The sequence below is a fragment of the Sturnus vulgaris genome, unplaced genomic scaffold (genome assembly GCF_052056855.1).
Source record: "Sturnus vulgaris isolate bStuVul1 unplaced genomic scaffold, bStuVul1.hap1 Scaffold_194, whole genome shotgun sequence".
Taxonomy (NCBI): Eukaryota; Metazoa; Chordata; class Aves; order Passeriformes; family Sturnidae; genus Sturnus; species Sturnus vulgaris.
This window is the reverse complement of record NW_028276164.1, coordinates 6,420,650-6,444,981: the sequence shown is the minus strand read 5'-3', so window position 1 is coordinate 6,444,981 and position 24,332 is coordinate 6,420,650. Positions and strand designations below refer to the sequence as shown.

General features: G+C 51.5%; 1 protein-coding gene across 1 annotated transcript in view; it reads left to right on the top strand.

The window, feature by feature from the left end:
* Positions 1-2,650: 2,650 nt before the first annotated feature.
* LOC148218217 (uncharacterized) overlaps positions 2,651-24,332 on the top strand; it is a 404,528-nt gene continuing 382,846 nt past the window's right edge. Inside the window, 2 exon segments of the mRNA XM_088157926.1 lie at positions 2,651-2,655; positions 3,556-4,170. Of these exon segments, the coding sequence (XP_088014052.1) occupies positions 2,651-2,655; positions 3,556-4,170 (620 nt within the window).

The window sequence follows — 24,332 nt, the reverse complement described above, 5'->3', positions numbered from 1 at the left end:
AAAAGTGGTTAAACAGATAGCAAAGGAAATATGAAAATATCTCGTATTCCGGAGAAAGGATGGGAATGGGACACGTTTTCGTGGTTCCCTGGCAGACTACGGGTTAAACGAATGCTGCTCCTCCTCTGACGTGCTGCAGCAACTCTCAGCTTTTTACCATGCACGATACCTTTCTCCAAAGAGGAGACAGGAAAAGGAATTGAGTCAATGGAAATTAAAAGTTAGTAAAGGCAATTCTTGAGAATATGAGAAAAGGCAGGATGGAAAGCAGTAAGATTAATATCGTAGTAGGGGTGAATATTAAGAGGGACATGCAGTAGGCGGATCGGGAAGTCTGAACCTTCCAAGTATCTCAGCCAGTGGGGAAAGGGAGAGGGAGACGCAGCTGGGAAAATGAGGATAAAAAGGAGGCTGCATTTTAGACACCGCATGGCAAATGCCGCATGGCCTCTCTCTTTGTTCACGAAGAAAGTCACTTTTACAGGACTCCTCTGTCTCCTTTGGGCACACAAACCTCTGGCCACGGGAATTTTCCCGCGCAGCCCCGGGCACAGGGCAGACATCTCTGTGCCACCCACAGCAACCGGGACGAGCCAGCGCCGCTCCGGCACCGGCTCCTGCCGAGGCCCCAGCGGGAAGGAGACCGCGGGCAGCCGCTCCCGCAGCGCCCTCAGCCCAGCGCCAACACGGGCCGGCACCGGCACAACCAACCCGCCAGAGCCCCCTGCCGCCCCCTCGGCCCGCAGCGAGCCCCGAGCCCCCGCACAACCGAGCGCGGCTCCCACCTGCGCTGGGGCCGCCTCCGAGCTCCGCCGCCGCCTCCCCGGGCTCCGGCCGCTGCCGCCGCTGCCGGGCCCGCACTGACGCTGCCACAATGGCGCCTTTGCTGCTCTGCCCAATCAGCGCGCGACAACCAGGAGTGCCATTGGCACAATCAGCCAATGGCAGCGAGGGCCGGGCTCTGCACACGGCCCAGCCCCGGCCCGCGCTCTCAGGGCCCCCCGGGCTGTGGGAGGGCAAAGGCGGAGATGAGGAACAGCCCTGGAACGGGCCCGGGCCCGAGCCGCCATTGGCCTGGAAACACAAACAAAGTTCTCCGCAGCTCCCGGCACGCCTGTCCCAGCCCTGCGTGTTCTCTGGCTCCAGCTCAGCGGGAAGCCCTGGAGCCTCACTTCTCCTAACCGTAATTAGGAATATCAGTGCATGGCTTCGATTTCCTCCCAGAATGGGAAAACTGCTGCAAACCCCTGTGGAGGAGTGGAGAAGGGAAGAGATTTCTGTCAGAAAACTCCAAAAACTCAGAGCAGGATAATGAGAAGTAAATGAAGACCCTTCTAACCAGCTTTCCCTCTCCCCTCCCTCCTTCCAGCTGCATCTCCTACCCCGGCAGTGCAGGGTGTGAGAAACGACGCTCACTTTTAAAATTTGAAAGGTTTATGAAATCTTAAAAATACATAATAGTGGACTAGTGAGAAGCGACAGGTGTTGGAAAGGATAAGGATTTGACAGGAAGATCTCACAGATATGTATGTATAACAGAAAGGTCTTTGAATGTAGAATCTGAAGTAGGAATACAAATCAGCAAATTTTGATGTAGAAGAATTGCTGAGCCAGTCTTACTGGGTAACTAGAAGGCAAAGAGCAAGTGAGTTGGAAGGGGCTTTTATGATTGAGAGGAATGTTGAATTGGTCTTTACAAATGAGTTGTGGATCAGCCTGTAGATAAGGCTAGCACTGAGAGATAAAAGAAACAATGGGATGGATTCCACTGATTGATGAATGGAAAGAGATATTTGCCTTTACAAACAAACTGTAGGGCTGCTGATAAATGAAATTGGATATCGAAAGATGAAAGAAGCAACGGGGGGAAAACTATGAATTCTATAAGAATTAAAAATTAAAAGGGAGGGTTCTACATTAGAGGGGAATTTCAGGTATCAGGCGTTCCGGGAAGTCTGTGCCTCTCAAGTACCTCAGCCAATGGGGAAAGAGAGAGGGAAATGCGGCCGGGAAAATAGGATAAAAAGGAGGCTGCGTCCTCCAAAAATTTGAGAGATCCCAGGGGAATGTCCCATGGCCTCTCCCTTTATTCGAATAAAGCAAAAAGGACTCCTCTGTCTCCTTTTTGGACATAAACCTGTGGTGTTTGTGGATTAATTTTCCTGACAGAAAGAACTTTGGGATTCTTACCTGCACAAGTACGTGCAGTGCCTCAGTCATAAGTGCCTCAGAAATATCAGAAGTGTGTCTTCTTCAGAGTGTGGTCACAAGGGCTCAGAGTTGGAGCCAGTTCTGCGGGCAGGCTGATGAATAGTCTGGGGCTCCTCTGCAGAGCCCCATTCATTCTGGGGCTGCTTTCTGCTGGTTCTGCTGGACTGGCTCGAGTGAAACACACACCCAATTAACAGCAGTTAAATTACTCTGGCATGAAACAGTGGGGAACAGGCAGAGCAGTGAAGGGCAGCATGGAGCAGTTGTTCTGGCAGGTCTGACGAGGTCTGGTTTGATACAGCACTCACAGAACTCTGCTCCACCTGTGACACTTCCACTTGCAGTAGATGACTGTTCCTCTTCACAATATCCAGCAAGGCAGGTCAAAGACACTTTTACCATTTTCATCTTCAAAAGGGAGAGGAGATCAGAAGCTAACATGAAGTAACCAGTCAGAGGAAGAAACAAAAGAACAAAGAGTGGTGGAAAAAACAGATGGAGCAGTGATCCTTATCTCTGTGGGAGATATCTCCTGCTAATGGGCCATCTGTTAAAACCAGGTGGGGCAGTGTTCTTTATCTTTTCCACAACCCATCCTTCCTCCAGGAAGATATCTTCTGTTAATGGGCCATTGAGTGCCACTGCATGACTGATAAAATTCCATCATCCCATTGGGAAGATGCTCCAGCCAGGGGGAGGAGCCAAGCCTTTCCTACCTAGATAAAATCTGAGATTTGGAACACCAAGGCAGCCCTTAGCCACTGGTTTCCAGAGGACAAGAGCTACCAGACCTTTCTACAGGCTCACTACTACAACAAGACCACTTCATCGGGACTGCTACCACCACCCTAACTAGCGGGGAGTCAGGTTGTATTCTGATTCTGTCAGTTGTTTTCTTCTGTACTATTGCATGTATTTTATTTCTCTTATCTTTTTTCCTATGAAATTGTATTTCTGACTTGGAGTCTCTCACTGGTTTTGCTTTCAAACCAGCACAATTTTGGAGGGTATTTTGGCTGAATCTTGATATTTGGGGGGTTTTTAATCTGTGTGTTAAAGTTTGGAGGATTTTGGATGGGAATCTTGGTGTTTGGGAGGTTATTACAGACACAAGATGCTGAATGACTTCCAGTGATGAACTTGGTCAAGGAGGAGCACACAGTTTATGGAGCTGTCTTCTTGTTATTTCCCCCTAAACCAGGAATTATCATTCCCCAGGTGTGCGCAGATGGAGGAGGCAGAAAAGCCCCAGAGATCTCTCAGGAGGAGGGCCTGCAAATCCAGCCCAGGGAGCTGCGAGGAGGAAAGACCCTCCCTGAGCTGGGAAGGCGGACGGAGATCCAGGCAGAGCTCAGAGCTGGTGGAGAAGCCTCCTGGAGGGGAGAAGCCCCACAAGTGCTTGGAATGTGGGAAGGGTTTCAGGTGGAGCTCGCATCTGATCCGACACCAGGTGGTCCACACTGGGGAGAAGCCCTATGAGTGTGGACAATGTGGGAAGAGCTTCAGAGACAGGTCCCATCTGATCCGGCACCAAAGGATCCACACTGGGGAAAAGCCCTACGAGTGTGGGAAATGTGGGAAGAGCTTCACAACGATTTCTCACCTGATGGAGCACCAGGTGATCCACACAAGGGAACGGCCCTACACCTGCTTGGAATGTGGGAAGAGCTTTGGGTGGAGCTCTGACCTGAGAAAACACCAGCGCATCCACACCGGGGAGAGGCCCTACGAGTGTCCCAAGTGTGGGAAGAGGTTTCAGACCAGCTCTGATCTCCTCCGACATGAGCGGATTCACACAGAGGAGAGGCCCTTCCGCTGCCCCGACTGCGGGAAGGGATTCAAGCACAACTCCAACCTCATCAGGCACCGGCGCATCCACACTGGGGAGAGGCCCTACGAGTGTCCTGAGTGTGGGAAGAGCTTCTCACAGAGCTCAACCTTGACCCGACACCAACGGAGTCACCACTAAGGGAAGCCCTGTGAGTGCCCCGAGTGTGGGAAGAGCTTCGTGCTCTGCTCCAGCTCCATCCCCCATGGGAGGATTTGTGTTGGATGATCCCCAGTGACCCCCGTTGGGCAGAGCCCTGGTGATCCGTGGTCCTGGTGAACCCCATTGGGTGGGGGGAAGTTGTTGGAGAGATTTCTCTCTCTTTTCCTTCTGTTGCTATGATTTGATTGGTAATAAATTCCCTCGCTGTGCCCAGGCTGGGTCTGTTACACCCGTTTTGCTGTTTTGTGTGTTTGCTCTCCCTGTCTTAATCTGATCCTGGTGCTCCTGGTTCAACTTTCTCTTCCCTTGCAGCTGTGTGGGGCAGGGTCAGAGTGGCTTTGGTGGGTGCCTGGCATCGGGCCAGCGTCACCCAGGCCATGGGCACCCCTGAGATTCCAGTGTGGGGATGCATTCCCCCACTTCTAGATAAAGTCCCACCCAAACTGCGGCCAGGATGAAACATGGTTATGACTGGACCCCACTCTCTTGTGACCCTCTCAACAGAAATCCAAAAGGAGACCTTTGAGCTCTCCTGGGCCACCGTGGTCTGTGACCAGCAGTCTCCCTCTGAGGGGCCTCTCAGAGCCAGCAAACCCTCGGCTTTGCTGTGCCTGGAGGATCGCTGAAACACGACGTGTCCTGGGCCCATACCCTCACTGCTCAAGGCCCCATCCTTCGGCCAGTGGGAGATGCAAAAACATCTGAAGGGAGGATTTCACTGAGCTCTGGGAGGAATTGTTTGCACTGACTGTTCCTGTCTGTGTGTGTGCCCGTGCACATATGCTATAGCAAATCTGGGAGAAATACAGCTTTCCTAGATGTGGAAGTACCTTGGATATCTAAGTTAGGCCTGTAAGCAAGGTTCAGTTATAGTTATGAACATACTTAAATGCTGTTAGATGCTAAGTGTTTTGCTAAGTTCTTAAATGTAAGTAATCAGGGTTGTTTTTGTGTTAAATTGCTAAGTACAACTTTGAAGTTATAGCTGTAAGTTAGGTTAAATGCTGTTAAGTGTTATTGCTCTGTGGAATTGTTAATGTTATCAGTTAAGTTAGGTATAAGTTCGGTGTTGTTTGTCTGTTGAATTGCTAGGCCTAAGGTATAAGTTAAGTTACAAATTAAGGTAGAAGTTAAAGAGTTGTTTAAGTTCTTTTTTTAAGTTTTTTTATAAGTTGTTAAGTTTTTAGGCCGTGTTCCTTTTAATCCCTGCATGCACCTAAACACAGCACACACCCACCCACACTCCCCTAGGGAGTTCCCAGTTAATTTCTGTTCTGATTGCATGGATTTTATTTGGTGTTGTTCTTGTCTTGTTGTGCCTCACCTGTCCTGTAGGCAGTGGAGTGAATCTTGCCAACAAACTTATTGTACTTTGGTGCTTAATATTAAATCTGACTTTTGTTCATGCCCTTGTCACCGATTTTTAAGCGATCTCAAACGCTCTCATTCATGACAGCACCACAATGTCCCGCATCACCGAGGGCCCTGACACACGCCCGTGTCACAAAGGGCCACCCCCGGCACCCAAGAGCAGAGGGACAGCCTGGAAGCGGCCCGGAGCAGCCCCGGCCTCGTGTCCCTGTAGCCCCTGGCGTGGCCAGAGCCCTGGGAGGCTTTGGGGTCCCCACGTTGGTGTCCCAGGGGTTCCCCGTCTCCAGGCTCATCCCTTCTCCAGGCTCCCCTCACTCCCGGCTCTCGGTGTCCCCCCTCTCCAGGCCCCCATTTCAGGCTCCGGCACTCCCGGGGCTCTCCCCTTTTCGCTTTCCCCCCCTCAAGGCTGCTCCCCTCGCCCTGCCAGTCCCGGGCGATCGCCACGGGGCTCCGGGGACCTCCATCCCCCACCCACCGCCGGGGCTCTGTCTGCAGCCGCCACCCAGACATCCCCAAAAAAACACCCGGGGATCCCACAGGATCCCCCAAAAGGGGATTTCGGGACAGCTTTGGAGCCCTGCGAGATGCAAACATCGCTCCGCCCGTCGCCTCCCGAAAAAAACAAACAGGGAGAACCAAAGATACTTCGGGTGAGCTCCAAATATCCCTTCCCCTTTCAAAAAGACCCTGCCAGGACCGCCCAAGATATTGGGGGCGAGGTCCCCCTCCCGGGTCACCTATGTCAGGAAAATTAATCTACAAACACCAGAGGTTTGTGTCCAAAAAGGAGACAGAGGAGTCCTTTTTGCTTTATTCGAATAAAGGGAGAGGCCATGGGACATTCCCCTGGGATCTCTCCAATTTTTGGAGGACGTAGCCTCCTTTTTATCCTATTTTCCCGGCCGCATTTCCCTCTCTCTTTCCCCATTGGCTGAGGTACTTGAGAGGCACAGACTTCCTGGAACGCCTGATACCTGAAATTCCCTTCTAATGTAGAACCCTCCCTTTTCATTTTTAATTCTTACAGAACTCATAGTTTTCCCCCCGTTGCTTCTTTCATCTTTCGATATCCAATTTCATTTATCAGCAGCCCTACAGTTTGTTTGTAAAGGCAAATATCTTTGTCCATTCATCAATCAGTGGAATCCATCCCATTGTTTCTTTTATCTCTCAGTGCTAGCCTTATCTACAGGCAGATCCACAGCTCATTTGTAAAGACAAATTCAACATTCCTCTCAGCTTTGATTTCCCCCAAAATGGGAAAACTGCCCCAAACCCCAGGGGATGACTGGACGGGAGAGATTTCTGGCAGAAAACTCCAAAAACTCAGAGCAGCATTATGAGAAGTAAATGGAGACCCTTCAAACCAGCTTTCCACACGCCTCCCTCCTTCCAGCTGCACCTCCTACCCTGGCAGCGCAGGGTGGGAGAAACGGCGCTTGCTCTTTTAAAACTTTCAGCAATTTCTTAAATCTTAGAAAAATACAGCAAAAGACTGAATTAGGAGAAAAATCAGCACTGGGAGCACAGGACTAAACCCCCACGTGCTCCCCTACAGAATGGATGTTCTGCCTTTTATGGCCCTGGGCCCTCCCAAAGTCTTGTCGCTGAACTCCTTCCCTGCCGTCCATTGCTGGAGACTCCTTTCTTACATCTGCACTGGAGGTCAGGTGTAGGAACAAGCCGGCCCTCCCCAAATGCCCCGACTGCCTGAGCCATGTCGTGACAACAATGCAAGGGGGAGGGGAAAGAGGACTATGGGAGGATATATTACAATAACATCATTATACATCCACAAAACTTATCTTAACATACACACACTGTTCATCCTTTAATTGTGAGAGCCAACCACCACATTGCTCATCTGTAACAACAGCGACTGCACTGGCCCCCCTAGATCAGAGGGGGATGGAGCCAGTGCCAGTCCTCCCGAATCGGTGAGGGCAGAGACTACCCCCTGTCCACCTGGGTATTGCATCACCCTAATACATATTTACAAAAGGTTATACATATTCAAACATTTTAACATAGTTCCTCTCTTGTCCCACCTTTTTGAAGCATGTGCAGTTTTCCCAGTCCTGATCATTTGTTACTTTTCAATACATTCAACAGGTGTGAATTCCTTCACTGGTTAAATGTTAACATTACAACAACTCTTCACCAACATTCACAACACAACATTCGCATTAAAAGATCTCTAAACTTTAGGAAAACTTATTTTACAAAAGTCAACCCTAGAAAACACGTAGTATTCACTCTAACAATTGCTAATGCCAGCAGTGGAATATATTTAACACAGTGGCCTTGAGTTCAGAGCCAGGCATGGGCTAGGGAGTGTGACTGGGGCTGCCATTGGGCTTAGGACTAAGAACGGTGTTGGCCTTAGGGCAGGAATTGGAGCTGAGTTTGGGAGTTCAAGCTAAAGCTGGCATTGGAGTGTGGGCTGGCACTCAAAGCTGCACTTAGGGCTTGAGACTATCATTGGAGTTGGGTTTAGAGTTGCAATTGGGGCTGGCTTTGGGCATAGGGCTAAACGTGGCATTTGGTTTAGGGCTGAGCATTTGGTAGGGGCTGGAATTGGGGCTGGGTTTTTCAGTTAGAGCTGGGTTTTAGATTAGAGCTGGAATTGGGGTTAAGGCTAAATGTGCCATTTGCCTTAGGCCTGGCCTTGAGATTGGCTCTGGGGCTGCACGAGTCTGGCACTGGGATGAGATTAAATCCAGGAGTGTGAGTGTGTCTCAACATGGAGTGAGATTGAGATCAGGATCAGGGTGAGCTTTGGGACCGAGCGCACGCCCAGACGGACAGGGGAGATGTCACTGCAGGATGTCCCTGGCATCGTCACAGCCCTGCTCAGGCACCACCAAAAGGCAGCAGGAGCTGGCTGGTCCAACATCCAGGTGCTCCCAGCACCGAGAATATCCCTCTGTCCAGTCCCTTTGGCTGTCCTGGACAGGCTCCCTCCAGGCTCTTTGTCACCTCCTCGATGGCAGAGCATGGGATATTGAGTGGCTTCTAGGACCCTGCAGAGTCCTTGAGGAGGGCAAGCCTTGCTTAGCCACAACCAAATTCTCTCCCTGTCATACACAGCATTCCCATCCTGCATCCAATCCCATCCCTGTGCCACTTTCTGGGAAGAAATGAAGCCCAGTCAAATCCAGAACAGTGGGAACATTCAGACAGTCCTTGAGAAAATCCTCACTAATGCTCCTAAGAAATCAGATCTTGATCTGTAAAAACATTCCTGGTAGTCCAGCTTTGCTTTCAAGGACCTGTAATTGTCTGTCGGGAAGGCGGCTTTTGTTGTGAGAACCGGTGATTGGCGGGAAGAATGGGACTAAGAGCAAGGAAGGAATTCACTAGGGGAAAAAGAAATGGAAATATGTCAACAGATAGACCCTTAAATAGTTCCCCGGGGAGAAAACTAACCCGGTGGAAATATGACTCCATCACCAAAGAACTTAAGATGATATAGAGTTGTGTAACAGAATAGACTAAGAGAGTAATTAAGTCCAGCTATGTTTACTGTTCGTGGGATGAGTCACATGAGGAATGGATATGTCAGGTTTTAAACATCCATGTAAAAGCTAAAGAACAGCTCTTGTACAGATCAGGGAGAGGGGATTTCTCACTGAACAACCTTTCTATCTGTGGCCTCTCAGTCCTGAATCTCAAGGGAAAGCTACTCTGCACCCCATTCCCTACAAACAGAAAATCCTGGATTTGGGAAAAACACTGGCTCGGAGTGTACTTTCTTTTCCTCCTCTCTTTTGCTACCTCCTGACTTTTCTCTCTCTCTGTGAACACTAATTTTGCTGTACACTTTCCCTCAGATAATTGAACTGCTTACCACATCAAATGTAACAGTTGTTCTTCACCCAAATTAAACACGAACAGGTGCTACTTCTCTTTCAGGTTAAGATCAGAGCTTGAATGCAGTGATTTCCAAGTGAATAAATTACCTTTCCCTCTTTCAGTCGGAAATGAGCTACTGCCACCTGCACTCGCCCTTCCCTTCATCTCCTGAACCACCGAACAGCCCCACTGGGATGGCAGGAGCTGGGCCTGGGAACTGCTGCCTTTGGAGTTGCATCTCCTCCTCCCGTGGCCACTGCTCAGAGCCCAGAAGTGCTCTGAGAACTCGAAGTTCTGGCAGCTGGGTTAGAGCCTACATGGGAGGAGGAGAAGGTTCACCAGAGCCCTTCTCCTGCCGTGCCAGCTCCAGGGCAAGGAGTGCAATGGAAGCCAGCCAATGTCCAAACCCCATCTGCTCTGCCAGTTCCTGTGGGAATGAGCTGCTTCAGAGGGGAAGATTTGGGTGGGAATGTGGTTCTCTAAGAAGGCCATAACCAAATGCTTGCATGGGGATTTTGGCTTCTGGAGCAGTGGGGTAGGGCTGTTGTTGGTTCCTACCCCTCCATGCCATGATGATGTAAGGGGTGAGGGATGCCATGTGTGCTGTGCACTGGCAGTGATCCTCAAGAAATCCTTCGAATCCTCTCCTTCAAACTAGTCAAGCTCCTGGGAAAGACAGGACCGAAAAGAAAAAAAGGATTCTCAGTTTTGTGCCCTCCTGCCCTTGTGGGGTGAGGGACAGGAGGCAGAGGTCCAGCTTGGTCTCTCTCTGACCTTTCCTTTGAGACAACACTGTCTGCTCCCACCACAAAGGCACAGAGGGTGCTCTTTGCCCCCACCAGTGGGAAGTGGCTCTGCTGAGCCCACTAAGAGTGCTGGAAGATGAGTCTGTGAACTAAACAGTTGAATATTGCCTAGAGGGGGTAGCAGGCAGTAGATGTGCCACCATTCTCTTTCCAGGAGCCCACTGGGAGTACTTGAACTATCGACGATGAGAGAGAGAAGGGGACACTGAATGGTGATCAAAATCCAAGTTTTACTGAGCACTACATGTGCTTATATACCATTTACAGGAAGGCTGGTAATATTTTACTGCAATCACATAGACAAACCTTACATAGAAAACTCTCACATAGACAAACTTTACATTTGGACTTAGTAAAATCTTATTTCCCAAAACCCAGACTTGATCCAGTCCTCTTGCAGTCAGGTCTCTGTTTGCTCTTGCCAGGCATCCTCGTTGTCAGGCTGCATTTGCTGATTAAATCTGCAGTACTCTCAGTCTCATCTGCATTACCCATATCCACACCTCCCCCGTTTCTTTTAACTAAAAATACACTCTTAAGCGATTTGTCTATTAAATTCTTAACACACTGTAAAATACAAGGAATAACTACTACAATGCATAATATGATGCCTAATACATACAAACCTATTTGAACTAAATTCCTGATCCAGCCAGTGAGTCCCCAATGCCCTAAGAGCCAGTTCAGCCAGTCGTACCCATTATCTACCCGAAGTTTATTGACACCTTCTTTGAGGGCTTGGATGCTGGCATAGATGGGCTGGGAGTGGTCAGAAAGGTTAAGGCAACACATCCCATCGAATTCCTCAGCCACAGGCGGCGGCGGAGCTCGGAGGCGGCCCCAGCGCAGGTGGGAGCCGCGCTCGGTTGTGCGGGGGCTCGGGGCTCGCTGCGGGCCGAGGGGGCGGCAGGGGGCTCTGGCGGGTTGGTTGTGCCGGTGCCGGCCCGTGTTGGCGCTGGGCTGAGGGCGCTGCGGGAGCGGCTGCCCGCGGTCTCCTTCCCGCTGGGGCCTCGGCAGGAGCCGGTGCCGGAGCAGCGCTGGCTCGTCCCGGTTGCTGTGGGTGGCACAGAGGTGTCTGCCCTGTGCCCGGGGCTGTGCGGGAAAATTCCCGTGGCCAGAGGTTTGTGTGCCCGCAGGAGACAGAGGAGTCCTGTAAAAGTGACTTTATTGATGAACAAAGAGAGAGGCCATGCGGCATTTGCCATGCGGTCAATAAAACGCAGCCTCCTTTTTATCCTGATTTTCCCGTCTGCATCTCCCTCTCCCCTTCCTCTCTGGCTGACGTTTTTTGAAGGTTCAGACTTCCCGATCCGCCTACTGCATGTCCCTCTTAATATGCACCCCTACTACGATATTAATCTTACTTCTTGCAATCCCTCCTTCTTTCATTTTCTCAAGAATTGCCTTTACAAACTTTTAATTTCCATAGACTCAATCTCTTTTCCTGCGTCCTCTTTGGAGCAAGGTGTCGTGCATGGTAAAAAGCTGAGAGTTGCTGCAGCACGTCAGAGGAGGAGCAGCATTCATTTAAGCCATGGTCTGCCAGACAACCACTAAAACGTGTCCCATTCCCATCGTTTCTCCGGAATACGAGCTACTTTCTTATTTCCTTTGTTATCTGTTTCACCACTTTTCAGTTATCATCTATTTGCGAACAGCAGTTTGAGTCATGTAATTTTGCGTAAACTCCTCCTCCTTCTGTTAATAGATAATCTGATCCTATCCCATGTGAAATGTCTCCTTCCTTATTTCAGTGGATTGGTCGTCAGGAAGGTCAGGAGCTGGAGCTGTCTGGTTGGTTATTATTTTGAGGACACTTTTTATCCTAATTCTGCCACTCAAATTATGGATGGATTTTCTGTGTCCTGATATGAATTCTTTAGGGATCCCAGGGGTTGGTCCATGGTGTTGTAGGATTGGCTCTGGTGTCTGTTCATCTTTTTTCCGTTTTTGGGTGCTCCCTCCATCCAGGGCTGCATCAATTGACCACTTTTCTCTAATTAAATCACCACATACTTGGATTTCCAACTCATTTCCCTGAACTTGTGGCTGCAAAAACATCCCAGTGCCCCGATACACCCTATATAACCTGGACAGTGACAGCACAGGTTGGAGCAGGGAGAGGGATGATTCCCCCCCACTATTTTTAGTAAAGCTTTCTCAATATTCTCCGTTTGCTGTTTCCTTTTGCAGCTTAACCAATTTCTGTTGCAGTCAGATATCCTCACTATGGACTCTGCCTTTAGTTGTGCAAATTCCATCTGTGCAAGCAGGCAGAGCTTGGGGTGAGGGGCAGAGGCAGTCACCGAAATTCCTCCCCCAGGCATGAAGATCCTGGTTCATTGTGCACACATTGCCCTAGCAGTGTTAATTTGCATTTCTAAAGCTCCTCTCCTGGCTGTGCCTGGATCCAATGCTTCTATTCCGGAGCAGCCCTTAGGTGATCCACAAGTGCACCCCCACAATCTGTTTTTTTTCTTTTCTCTTTTTTTTAACAATTTTGTACTAACTGTTTATGTGTTGAAGCCTCACCATTAATACTCTTGTAGTTTTGCAAAATGCAACATAAAGGTGAGCATCAAAAAACCCATTCTGAAATTCTGCCATCATTAAGAGCCACCCACAAATATACACAAAGAAAATCCAATGCAATCTAGATTTTTCTACTTCTTCTCCTAGGAGTAAAAATTGATTCTCACACCCCTGGTCCAAACCCAACTCAGAATATGAAAGTAGGATTATTTTGAAAATTTTTCTAATGGTGTAATCTTGTCACTGAAACTGCAGGAAAAACAAAAACTCTCCAACAATATCTTAATGTTAGAGAGTCAAGGCATTACTTGATCCTGGTCAGGATGTGCAACAGAAATAATTTCATCCACACATAGCCCGGGTGTGCAGAGAAATTCATTCCATGAGATGTGAATTTTACTAGATTTTTCCTAAACTTTTTACTGTCCGAACCCGGAGAAATCCATTGGTTTAGTGTTCATTGCTTCCAGGTTGTGTAGTTCTTAGTGTTTGGTTTCCTATTGCAGGCGGATTTCTCCTCTTCTGATGTTAATTAGATCCACATTCCTGGATTTCCTTCTCAGCCTTTTCCAGACCAGGTGTCTCCATCTGGGCCAGGGGCAGTGTCTGGGGTGGGTGTTCCTTGATGTTTGCTGATGGACGTTGATGTTTTATTGATGTTTGTTACCTTTGTTGGTATCTTTTGGGCTATTCCCAGTCTGTTGAGATGTTAAACTCATCTCTGTTGAGTGGTCTAACAGTCCATTAAAAATAACCTTTTAAAATTTCTTTCCTGAGAGAAAGGCAAACCGAGCCTGACTAGTAAAATGGAATGTAAAAAAAATTTAAATTTGGTATACTTTCTAACAATGGAATCGCAGGCAGCCCAGTGTGTGAGTGTAATTGAGAGGCAGAGTCCTGGGTGGATGCTGTGAACAGCAAAGTGCCAAGGCAGGCTCTGTGCCAGCCCAGCTTCCTGTGGCAGAGATTTCACAAGAGACAGGATTCTGGCCACAGACTGCTTGAAATATACATCCCTTATCTCCAGCCCGCACTAGGTGGAGAATTCCCAGGGTAAGGAATTGCAAAGATCAATTCCAAGGGAGATAATTGAATATCTGCCCTGGCTCTGGCCAAAGGTTATAATGGCTGGATGCTTGGCCTTCAGCCAAGGGCACACACTGACTCAGAAAACACTTCCTAAATGCAGCAACATGCTGCATATTCATAGACCTTCATGCATTATTCAGAATCCTTCTCCTCCAACCTGTAAATCATTATTTTTTCCCTTCCTGGTGTTCTGGTGTCCCAGAGTCCAAGAATGTGAAGAATTTCCTGATCATCTTTTTTACCATTCTCTGAGTTAGTTACATGAAGAAAAGCTTTTTACATCAAAATGATGTAGTCCAGAAAAACATGTTTATCTCTACTATTTCTAAGTTCTGTTAATCGCAGAGCTAAAATAAACTATATTCATACAGCAAAGTTTTCCAACATATAGCATTCATTGTAATATTTGAAAATGCCAATAATATAATATGTACACTTACAACACACCTAGGATTCAAATTTATTTTCTGAGTCGGGAAGAGCCATAGCTGGGGCACCAATCATTTTGTTATTGTTCATTTTCTCAGGTTTTCTTCCTTTCGTCCTGCCATACCACAGCCTTGAGGCTATTGCGGTTTAGAAAGTGATACAATGTTATGGGTAGAAGAAAGAATCCTCAGTCCAGGTCCTGCAATTTCCTATTAATGCTCAGAATTCTTGCACTCCCTTTTCAGTCCTGTTTGACTTCTGAGCTTCTCCAGACCCTCTCTGGGTCAATACACCACAAATATTCAGTCAAAATATGTCCCAAATATTTTACCGTTTTCTCAAGCATTTGTGCTTTTTTTTCAAATACTCAAAGATGCTTTTTAGCCTGAACATTCATCCATTTCACAGAGGCTTCTTCTACCACTTCTTGTCCTCCTGATTGCAGCAAATCATCCACATCCTGCATTAACCCAATCCCTGGGTGTGGGGTAAATTCTTGTGATATTTTCTGCAAGGCTTGCCCCAATAAGGCCGGTGCTTCCATGCATCCCTGCAGAAGGACCGTCCATGTCTTTCTCATTTTCCCTTCTACCTCTTGTTCCCACTCAAGGGCAAAATCCAGTTTACCATCCTGTGTAAGTGGGCATCCCCAGAAAGCATCTTTGCCATCAATGACAGAATGGTGGCAGTGTGAGGAGGGCACCTGGTTCAAGATGGTGTAAGGATGTGAGAGCCCCTGGGTGCTGGGGCCCCCTTGGGCCCTGGGGTTCATCCCTCAGGGGCTGTAGAAACTCTGCCATGGCCTTTGCCTTCCCCTTGGCCTTTTCCTCATCCCTTCTTGCATTCCCCTGCTGTGCCTTTGTGACCAAGTGCTCCAGGGGCTTCTTCTGCCCCTCCTGCAGCCCCCTCAGTGCCTGGGGGTGCTCATCCTCTGACAGCTGCTGAGCTTTCTGCTAAATCATTCCTTTCTGCACTGACCCAAGGAAAATGCTTAAAAGCTAATCTTGATCCTTGCACGTCCAATGCCCATTTCCCAGCTGTTCCTTTGTCCTGCTGCTCCTTGTGCTGTGGCTGCCGTGGCCAGCCCGTATCCCAGAGCCGGTGCCTGTCCTGCCGCAGTGTCCAAACGCGGCCCCCCCGGCGGGCAGGGCCGGCAGCTCCACGGGGCCGGGCAGCGGCCGGGGCGTCCCGCAGCCTCCTGGGGGCCGGGGGCCACTGCCGGGCCTGCAATTGCCGGGGGGTGCTGGGCTCAGGCAGCGCCCGGCGCTGAGCCCCGGCTGCCCCACAGCCCCGGCCCGGCCCCGCAGCTCCCCACAGGCCCCCAGCCCGTGCTCCCGGTGCCGCCCCTCTGCGCCCGCTCCTGCCGCTGCCCAGCACAGAGAAACCCCCTGCAATCCTGACCTCCTTGTGTGCCTGTCCTGGCAACCGGGGATACAAAGGATCTGCATCAGCTGGCAACTTCTGAGGATAAGAGCCTGCTGAAAAACATCCCCATCCTCAGTATTTTTCTCTACCCCCCCTTTACCATCCTTCATTTTTTTTCCCAGATAGATTGCTCCTGCTGCATCTTGTCTGAACCATATTCCTGCATACTCCTCTTCACCCAATGCCTTCCCAGAAAACCAACAGCATCCATCCCTTTTTGTATCAATCTCTTCTGGACTTGCCTGATTGCCCCCATGAGTGTCCCTGTCCTTGATTACCTCTGGGAGAATGTGCAAACTCCCTCAACATGCTCCCAAGGGACCCTTCAGAGATATTTTGGGATCATCATCCCTTTGGCCAGGAGCCCTTCGTGGCTTTCCCTTTCTACCCTGCATGGGTGCCCTGCCGTGTTTAGTCCCCGAAGATGCCACTGTAGTCCCTGCTGAGATTTTCAGTGCTCTCTGGCTGCCGACTCTTCCCAGCCCCCCTGATCTGTCACTCGTCTGTCTCCTGGCCCCAGCGCCCCCCTGGATGGGAATTTGGGGAGGTGGGAGGGGGGGAGCGCCAAGGCCGGGCCCCCCCGCGCTGTGGTGGCGGCAGCGGCTGCAGTGGGGAGCGAGTGCGGGTGGGAGCGGCCGAGAGCCCAGCGCTGCCCCAGCCCGAGCTGCCCCAGCTCCATCGCTGCCCCTGCGCTGGGATGCTGTGGGTTTGGGGGGAAGAGGGAGCCGGCAGTGGGTGCTGGGCCTGGGGGCAGCATGAGAAGGGAAGGAGAAGCAGGCTTGAAGAACCAAATGGTCAAATGATGCACGTGGGAGGAGCAGGTGGGATTGTGCAGGAAGTAGAGGTATAGTATGTGGAAGACGAATGTGAGGAAGAGCAGGGACACAGGAGGAGGAGTAGAAACGGGAAGCACCACAAGATTCCAGACCACCCTATATCTACAGCGTCCCTCCAGTCCCAGGGCTTTGGTTCCCCCCCCAACTTTCAGCAGGTGACCAGAGAGGAGGATCCACGATTTTCAGAGGGGTGAATCTTGGTGTTTCTGAGCTTTTTTTGGCTAAAAGTTGGTTCTTTGTTTTCTTGTTGGCCTGAATCCTTATATTTTGCAGGGGTTTTGGATGAGTCTTGATGTTTGGAGAGTTTTTGATCTTTGTCTTGATGTTTGGAGGACTTTTGGGCTGAATCTTGATGTTTTGGAGGTTCTTACAGACACAAGATGCGCAGTGACTTCGTGAGTTGCAATTGGGCAAGGAGGAACTCCCAATCCAAGGTGCTCTCTTCTCTTGTTCTTTCCCCAGACTAGGATTTTTCATTCCCAAGGCATTGGCAGATGGAGGAGAAAAAGCCCCAGAGATCCCTCTCGAGGAGGGGCTGCAAACCCAGCCCAGGGAGCTGCGAGGAGGAAAGACCCTCCCTGAGCCAGGAAGGCGGCCGGAGATCCAGGCAGAGCTCAGAACTGATGGAGAAGCCTCCTGGAGGGGAGAAGCCTCACGAGTGCTTGGAATGTGGGAAGGGTTTCAGCTACAGGTCCCAGCTCATCCGGCACGAGTGGATCCACACTGGGGAAAAGCCCTACGAATGTGGGAAATGTGGGACGAGGTTCAGCAAGATCTCCGACCTGATGCGGCACCAGGTGGTCCACACTGGAGAACGGCCCTACACCTGCTTGCAATGTGGGAAGAGCTTTGGATGGATGCCCTACCTGAAAGCCCACCAGCGCATCCACACTGGGGAGAGGCCCTATGAGTGTCCTGAGTGTGGGAAGAGGTTTCAGACCAGCTCCAATCTCCTCGTCCATGAGCGGATTCACAGAGAGGAGAGGCCCTTCCACTGCCCCGACTGCGGGAAGGGATTCAAGCAAAAGGGACACCTTACTGTCCACCAGCGCATCCACACCAGCTACAGGCCCTACAAGTGTCCCAGGTGTGGGAAGAGGTTTCAGACCAACTCCAATCTCCTCGTCCATGAGCGGATTCACACGGAAGAGACGCCCTTCCACTGTCCCGACTGCGGGAAGGGATTCAAGCACAACTCCAACCTCACTGCCCACCGGGGCATCCACACTGGGGAGAGGCCCTACGAGTGTCCTGAGTGTGGGAAGAGCTTCGCCAGGAGCTCTCACTTGACCCGACACCAACAGAGGCTCCACTAAGGGAAGCCCTGTGAGTGTCCCGAGTGTGGGAAGAGCTTCGTGCTCTGCTCCAGCTCCATCTCCCATGGGAGGATCGGTGTTGGATGATCCCCAGTGACCCCCGTTGGGCAGAGCCCTGGTGATCCGTGGTCCTGGTGATCTCCGTGGGGTGGGGGAAAGGTGTTGGAGAGATTTCTCTCTCTTCTCCTTGTCCCGCTGTGATTTGGTTGGTAATAAATTCCCTCGCTGTGCCCAGGCTGGCTCTGTTGTTCCCGGGCCGGTGCTCGGGGCGGGATCTCTCCTGTTCCTTCTCTCACTCCACTGCCTCTCCTCATCCAATCAGAGTATGCGATGAAGAAGATTCAGCCAATCAGAGAGAGCAGCTGTGATGACTCACCGGTTGCCGGGCAGACCCGCAGCACCCAGTGTTCCCCACCTGGACCCCACCCTCCCCGCCCAGTCACGATCCCCCCCGCGGGGTCCCCCCAAGTCCCTCCCCAGTCCCGCCCCACAATAAACGGGACGGGGCGAACTGGGAAACTTTACTGGGAACACTGGGAGCAGCCAGGCTGGGGCAGAGTGACAGCAGGGCTGGGGAGAACACACGATCCCCCCAAAATCAGCGTGGGGACGGAGCGGGGGGGTCCCGGCCGCACCCGAGGCCATGGGGAGGGGCTGCAGCAGCTGCTGGGTCAGGAGCTCTGTGGGCCGAGAAAAGGGGGCAGGACCTGACTGGGGGCCCCATGGGGAGCGCACACGCTCCGGGGTCGGAACACGACCCCCAGGACCCTCCCCTCACCCTTCTTGCACAGGTAGAAGCCGAGCCCCAGCTCCAGGAAGACGAAACCCAACACGGAGCCCCCGATCCCCATCCGCACCTTGCTGCGGGCGGTGTCTGGCGGCATCTCTGGGGGTCCACAGGCGTTAAGACCTCCCAAAATCTCTCACAGACACCCCAAGCTACTCCAATCACCCTCCCAGTCACCTCTAGCCCCCCCAGGACTTCTTGAATCCTCCTCCCAATCTCTTCCCGGTCTCCCCAGGACCCACCAACGCTCCTCCTGTCCCTCTCACGATCCCATAACCCCTCCCAGTTGCCCCCCACCACCCCAGGACCCCCAAACCCTCTCCCAGTCCCTACCCAGTCTCACCAGGACTCACCAGGACTCCTCCCAGTCTCTTCCCATCACAGCCAATCTCATTCCAACCTTTGCTTTCCAGCTCCACATCTTTCTCCAACCCCTCCAGGCTGACTCAAATCCCTCCCTGTTCCCCCCAGCTGATCCCAGTCTGTCCCTACTCTCTCCCACTGCCCCTCAGTGTGTCCATCTCACTGTGGCCCTCGAGGTCCCAGCCGGGCCCCAGCTGCCTGCTCTGCTCCATGGATTTCTACCCTGCTGAGATCCAAGTGAGGTGGTTCCAGGGCCAGCAGGAGTTCTCAGGGCATGTGGTGCCCACCAGGACCAGGTCCCCAGCAGGAGAGGGCTGGTGTGGCACTGAGAGGGACTGGGAATGAAATTGGAGAGAGTGGGGGAACACTGGGAGAGAGTTGATTGGACTGAGGCAATGGGAGAGAGGGTGGAGGTTTGGGAGTGGAGTTAGAAGGACTGGGAGTGGGAATGGAATGGCTGTGGACTGAGAGGAATTCGGAGGGACTCTGGTGACAATGAGAGGGACCATGAGGACGCCGAGACAGACTGGGATGGACTGGGAGAGCCACCGGAGTCACTTGGGGTGAGGGGCAGGAGGCCCCGGGGATGGGCACAAGAAGGGCTGACGTGTCTCGGGTGATTCCCAGGGAGGTTTTGAGGGGCTCCAGGGTCATTCCCAGGGCAGGGCCCGAGGGGACACGCTCTGCCCCACGCTCACCTCTGCGCTCCACGAGGAACGGGCTGGACAACTCGTAGTTGTGCCGGCAGTGCCTGTCCACCGCAGCCCGTCTGTACTCCATCCATTGCGGGTCGCTGTTCCAGTGCCTGGCAGCCTTGTCCCCAAAGGAGGTGTCCCCACGTGCAGCCCCACATCGCTGCCCAAGTGCAGGAACTGCTCCCGCTTGGAGATGTTCCTCTCCACGAACCTCAGCCGGTCGGTGCCGTGAATGAAGTGACACTCGGACTAAACCATCTCCTGGAACAGCGCTGTGTGTGCAGGACACAGGTCCGGGGGTGTCCCCCCAGCAGCCCCCAGCAGCCCACAGTAGCCAACAGCTCCGGGTCCCTGCCACACGCCCCATGGCCAGCGCCGGGCAGGGTCTGACACCTCCCCCCTGCTGGAACTCTGGAAACTGAGGGGTTTGGGCTTTCTCTGCTGACAGGCATTGACCCCCAGGAAAACACTGCTTTTGACCTGAGGCCATGAAGAAGGCTTCCAGAATTGTGATAGAACGGGGATCACTGGTGTGTAGTTTGAATAGAAGTGTGTAATGTTCCATGGTGGAAAATTTAGAATTTGTGGTTTTAGACTATATTAATACATATAAAACAAGATGGAGGTTTTAGGGTGGAGTTTTCTTTCTTTTTTACCTTCTTCACGGGTCTTGGTGGTACTTTTGTAATTGGATAGAAAATTCCACATTGCAGGTCAGAGGTGATTGGTTGTTGGGTTAAAAGTAAAAAGAATTTAGCTGTCTGTTCTTAATTGGACAGATTGGCCCTTAAAAGGCCTTGTAGAGAGAGATACGTGTCCATTTTTAGCCTGTTAGCTAGAAGTGCTGTAGAACTCACTGTAATATTGATAAGAATTAATAAATATCTGAGTCCGAACACGAAATTCCGTCTCTCGAGCATTTAATCCTGACTCTGGAAGAATAAAAAAGAAGATAATACACGATACTCCCCCTCCCCAAATTCTCCTAGCAAGAGGCACTGGGGGCGGGGCGCGGGTGGAGTCCAGGTGAGGAGCTCTGGGCGCTCTGGGACTGCCTGAGGAGTCATCAGCGCCGCGCGCTCTGATTGGCTCAATTATTTTGGTGCCTTCTCTCATTGGCTGAGGAGAGGCCCGGGAATTGAGAGGAGGACCGGGAGAGATCCTGCCCCAGGCTAGCGGTGGAAGAACATCCAATTAACAAGGCATGCAGATCATTTCCCAGCGGTCCCCACACTCCTGTAGGAACTAAATGCACCGAGGATCTCACGAGGGTCACCAACTCTCTGGCGGCCAAATCCAGCCCTGCGCTCCCTGCGGGTGCGGGCACTCTGGGAAGGGCTCAGCTGCGGGTCAGATGGCTGGAGAGTGGCTTGGTGGTCACCTCGTGTGTGAGGCAGTGATGGGCTGGGGAGATGCGTGGACACCACATGATCAGAGAGCTGACTGGGTAAAGGGACACGGGAACAGTGAAACCGCAGTGACAGGCAGCCAATGCGGGCTTGTTTCAGTAAAGTTTGGGTTAAGTTTCTCTTGGGGGTTGTTTTTATTTTTTTTTTTTTCCCTCGCCTCGCTGTCTGGAATTTTTTCCCATTGACATGCTAAGATGGCTAGTGATAGGGGGAGACTCCCTGACCCTTTTTGGAGTTTCTCTCGTAGGGCAGGGGGGATGGGGGAGAAGAGGGAGAACATCACAAGATCGGGGGCAGGTAAAGGAGAGGTGTGTGTAGCTGCTCGCTCTCTCGCTCATTTGGCTCGGAGATGGATGGCCACTGGAAAACCTCGCCCTGCCATCCCAATGATGGGAGCTTGGCTGTGGGACCCCGCACTCTCCTGGTCTGATGCTCTCCCACTTCAGCCTGCCACCTCCACACAACCTATTGCAGCACTGGGACTGACACTGCCTCCAAGGATCCATGAGCAGAGTCTTTCCTCCGCCCTTCCCACCCAGGACACAGCTGCCATCACCCCCAGCACTCCTGCAGCCACACGGGATCACCGCATCTGCCCCTGCCCACCGGGAGCCGGCTGGCACTGACTGCCAAACTGGGACGGTAACTGCAGCAGAGGGGAAAGGTGTCCACAACCAGAAAAACTGTTACTGGGTTCCCGTCTTCTATTTGTTGTTAATTACTTAGCTGTTGTTGTTTTGTTTGCCTTGTTATATATATATATACACATACTAGTAAAGAACTGTTATTCCTATCCCCGTATTTTTGCCTGAAATCCCCATAATTCCAAAATTATACTAATTCAGAGGGAGGGATTTATTAGCTCAATTTCCAGGGAAGGCCCTGCTCTTCTCCAACACACACCTGTCCTTTTTAAAACCAGGACAGATTTTTGGCGCCCAGCATGGCCCCTCTCCCTCTGGGAATGGCTTTTAATGAGTGTAATAGAGAAGTTTCTCCACAGAGAGAGAATGCAGGAGCACCATCATAGAATGTGTTGGAAGACCCTTGAGGAAGGGATCCAACAGCTGAGAGAAGTGGCAGTGCTGGAGGTGCTCTTTGGGAGGGATGGACAGCATGACAATGACCCTGACAAGGTCAGGTGCACAGGGCAGATGGCAAACCTGGGGCCATCTCAATACACCACCTGTACTGCAATGGTTAGTGCTGACAGCAGCCGAGAAACAGTGGGTTCTGTCACCAACAAACTTAGACATTAGGAGAGTACGATCAATGGCCCAATGCAGGCTCATTCCACCCGAACCCCTGCCTCTCCTTGGGTCAGGATGGACTGGAACCCGCCTCTACCTGGACTGGGATGGGAAAAGCAGCTTTTCCCTTCTCCCTCCATGACTGGTGTGTTGTAATCTGCTTTTATTTTCCTCTCCCTTCCCCCCGCTTTTCCTGGGTCCTGCCTTTTCCTGGGCTAGGATGGGAAGGAGCTAGCCTGTACCTGGACTAGGATGGGAAGGACCCAGCCTCTACCTGGTCTAGGACAAGAAAAGCAGTCTCTCCCTTTGTGCTCACTCGCTTCGTCCGGTCCCCGGCCAGGTCCCTCGCGGGATGCTGGAAACGCGGATAGAAGGACTCCACTCTCGCTTCGCAGCAAAGGCCACGTCTCATTCAGGCAAGCACACAGTCATCCCCACCAAACCACACAGATACTCACAGTCCGATGCTCCTGTCTGGCTCTTCGTGCACGAGAATTCCAGGTGATTTTGCCGCGGTCTTCCGGGGAGATTTTCCTTGCTCAGTCTCTATGGTGCGGGACGTCGATGGGTCCCGAGAATCACTGACGAACCGGGGCCACAGCAGTGGGGCGCCTCCCCGAAATCGCAGCGCCTCTCAGGGCTCCAAGGACGTCCCGGGTTTCGGCACCAAATTGTTATAAATGAGAGACAGAAGTCTCGATTTTCAGCAAAATTTAGATTGCTTTATTTGATATAGAAAGAGCAAGCAGCGCTGGGGAACGTGAGGGGTCACCGCCCACTCCACGCTCCACCCAACCTTGGTTTGCAGCTTCTTCTTATGCTGTGGGTTCTCGTTGTAATCAATAATTTTTGGGTTTTTGTTGTCATAAGCAGTGGTGGTTGAATAAACATCCTTACACAAATTCACAAAGCCTCTGGGTGATAATCAGTCACAGATAGCCATCTGGTCCTTGTAGATAACCACCAGAGAAGTTCTGGAATTCTGGTCCTTGAGATAAGCAGTATTGATTAGACAAAGGTAGGAAGGGCTATTGGGAAGGCTGATTTTGCAAGCTGGTATCCAATACAACTTATTTGGAAAACATAACATAATATAATGTAACATAATATAACATACCATAACAAGCTGATTTTAAACAGTGATTTTATCATATAATTTCCTTTATCTATTTGTCCATGCTTCACTTCAGAGTTTAGTATTCTGGTTTCTACAAACCCCAATGCTTTTGTGATTAACACGAATCTTTTATCAATTATCATACTGAGAACTCCAAAACTCCTCCTGGACCCTCACCTGGGAAACCCCAAATCCTTGAGAATTTTCACTTGGAACCACCCAAACCCCACCCAAACCCTCCCCAGAACTCCCCAACCCCTCCCCCACCCCCTAACCCCCATTTACTGTCCCCAGCTGTCCCCCCCTGCCCTCCCCCCCGAGCTGGGCCAGGCAGCTACCATGTGGCACCGAGTCCTGGTGGCCCTGGTGGCCCTGGTGGCCCTGGCCGAGGCCTTGAGGACACCAAGCACCGTCCCTGCAGCACTGGCTGAAGCCAAGGTCACGCTGTATCAGGCCCAAGTGGCCCTGGAAGAGCTAAAGGAGGCCAGAAAGGCCGAGGTGGCCCCGGCGGTGGCCCAGGGGACCCTGGGGGACGAGGACGAGCAGGAGCTGCGGGGCTCCAAGGGGTCCTGGCTGAGGCAGCAGTGATGATGATGTTGGAGCGGGAGGAGGAAGGGGCCCAGCAGTGCCAGAGCTGGCTATGGGCTGGGCACAGGCTGGCCATGGGGCTGATGGTGCTGTGTGCTGCTGTGTGTGAGTAAAAACCAGTGTGGACCAGTATAAACCAGTATGGACCAGTATAGAGCAGTTTGGGTGAACTGGGCTCTGGGCCGGGCACAGGCCGGCCATAGGGCTGATGACACTGTGTGTCAGTAAAAACCAGTATAAACCAGTATGGACCAGTATAAACC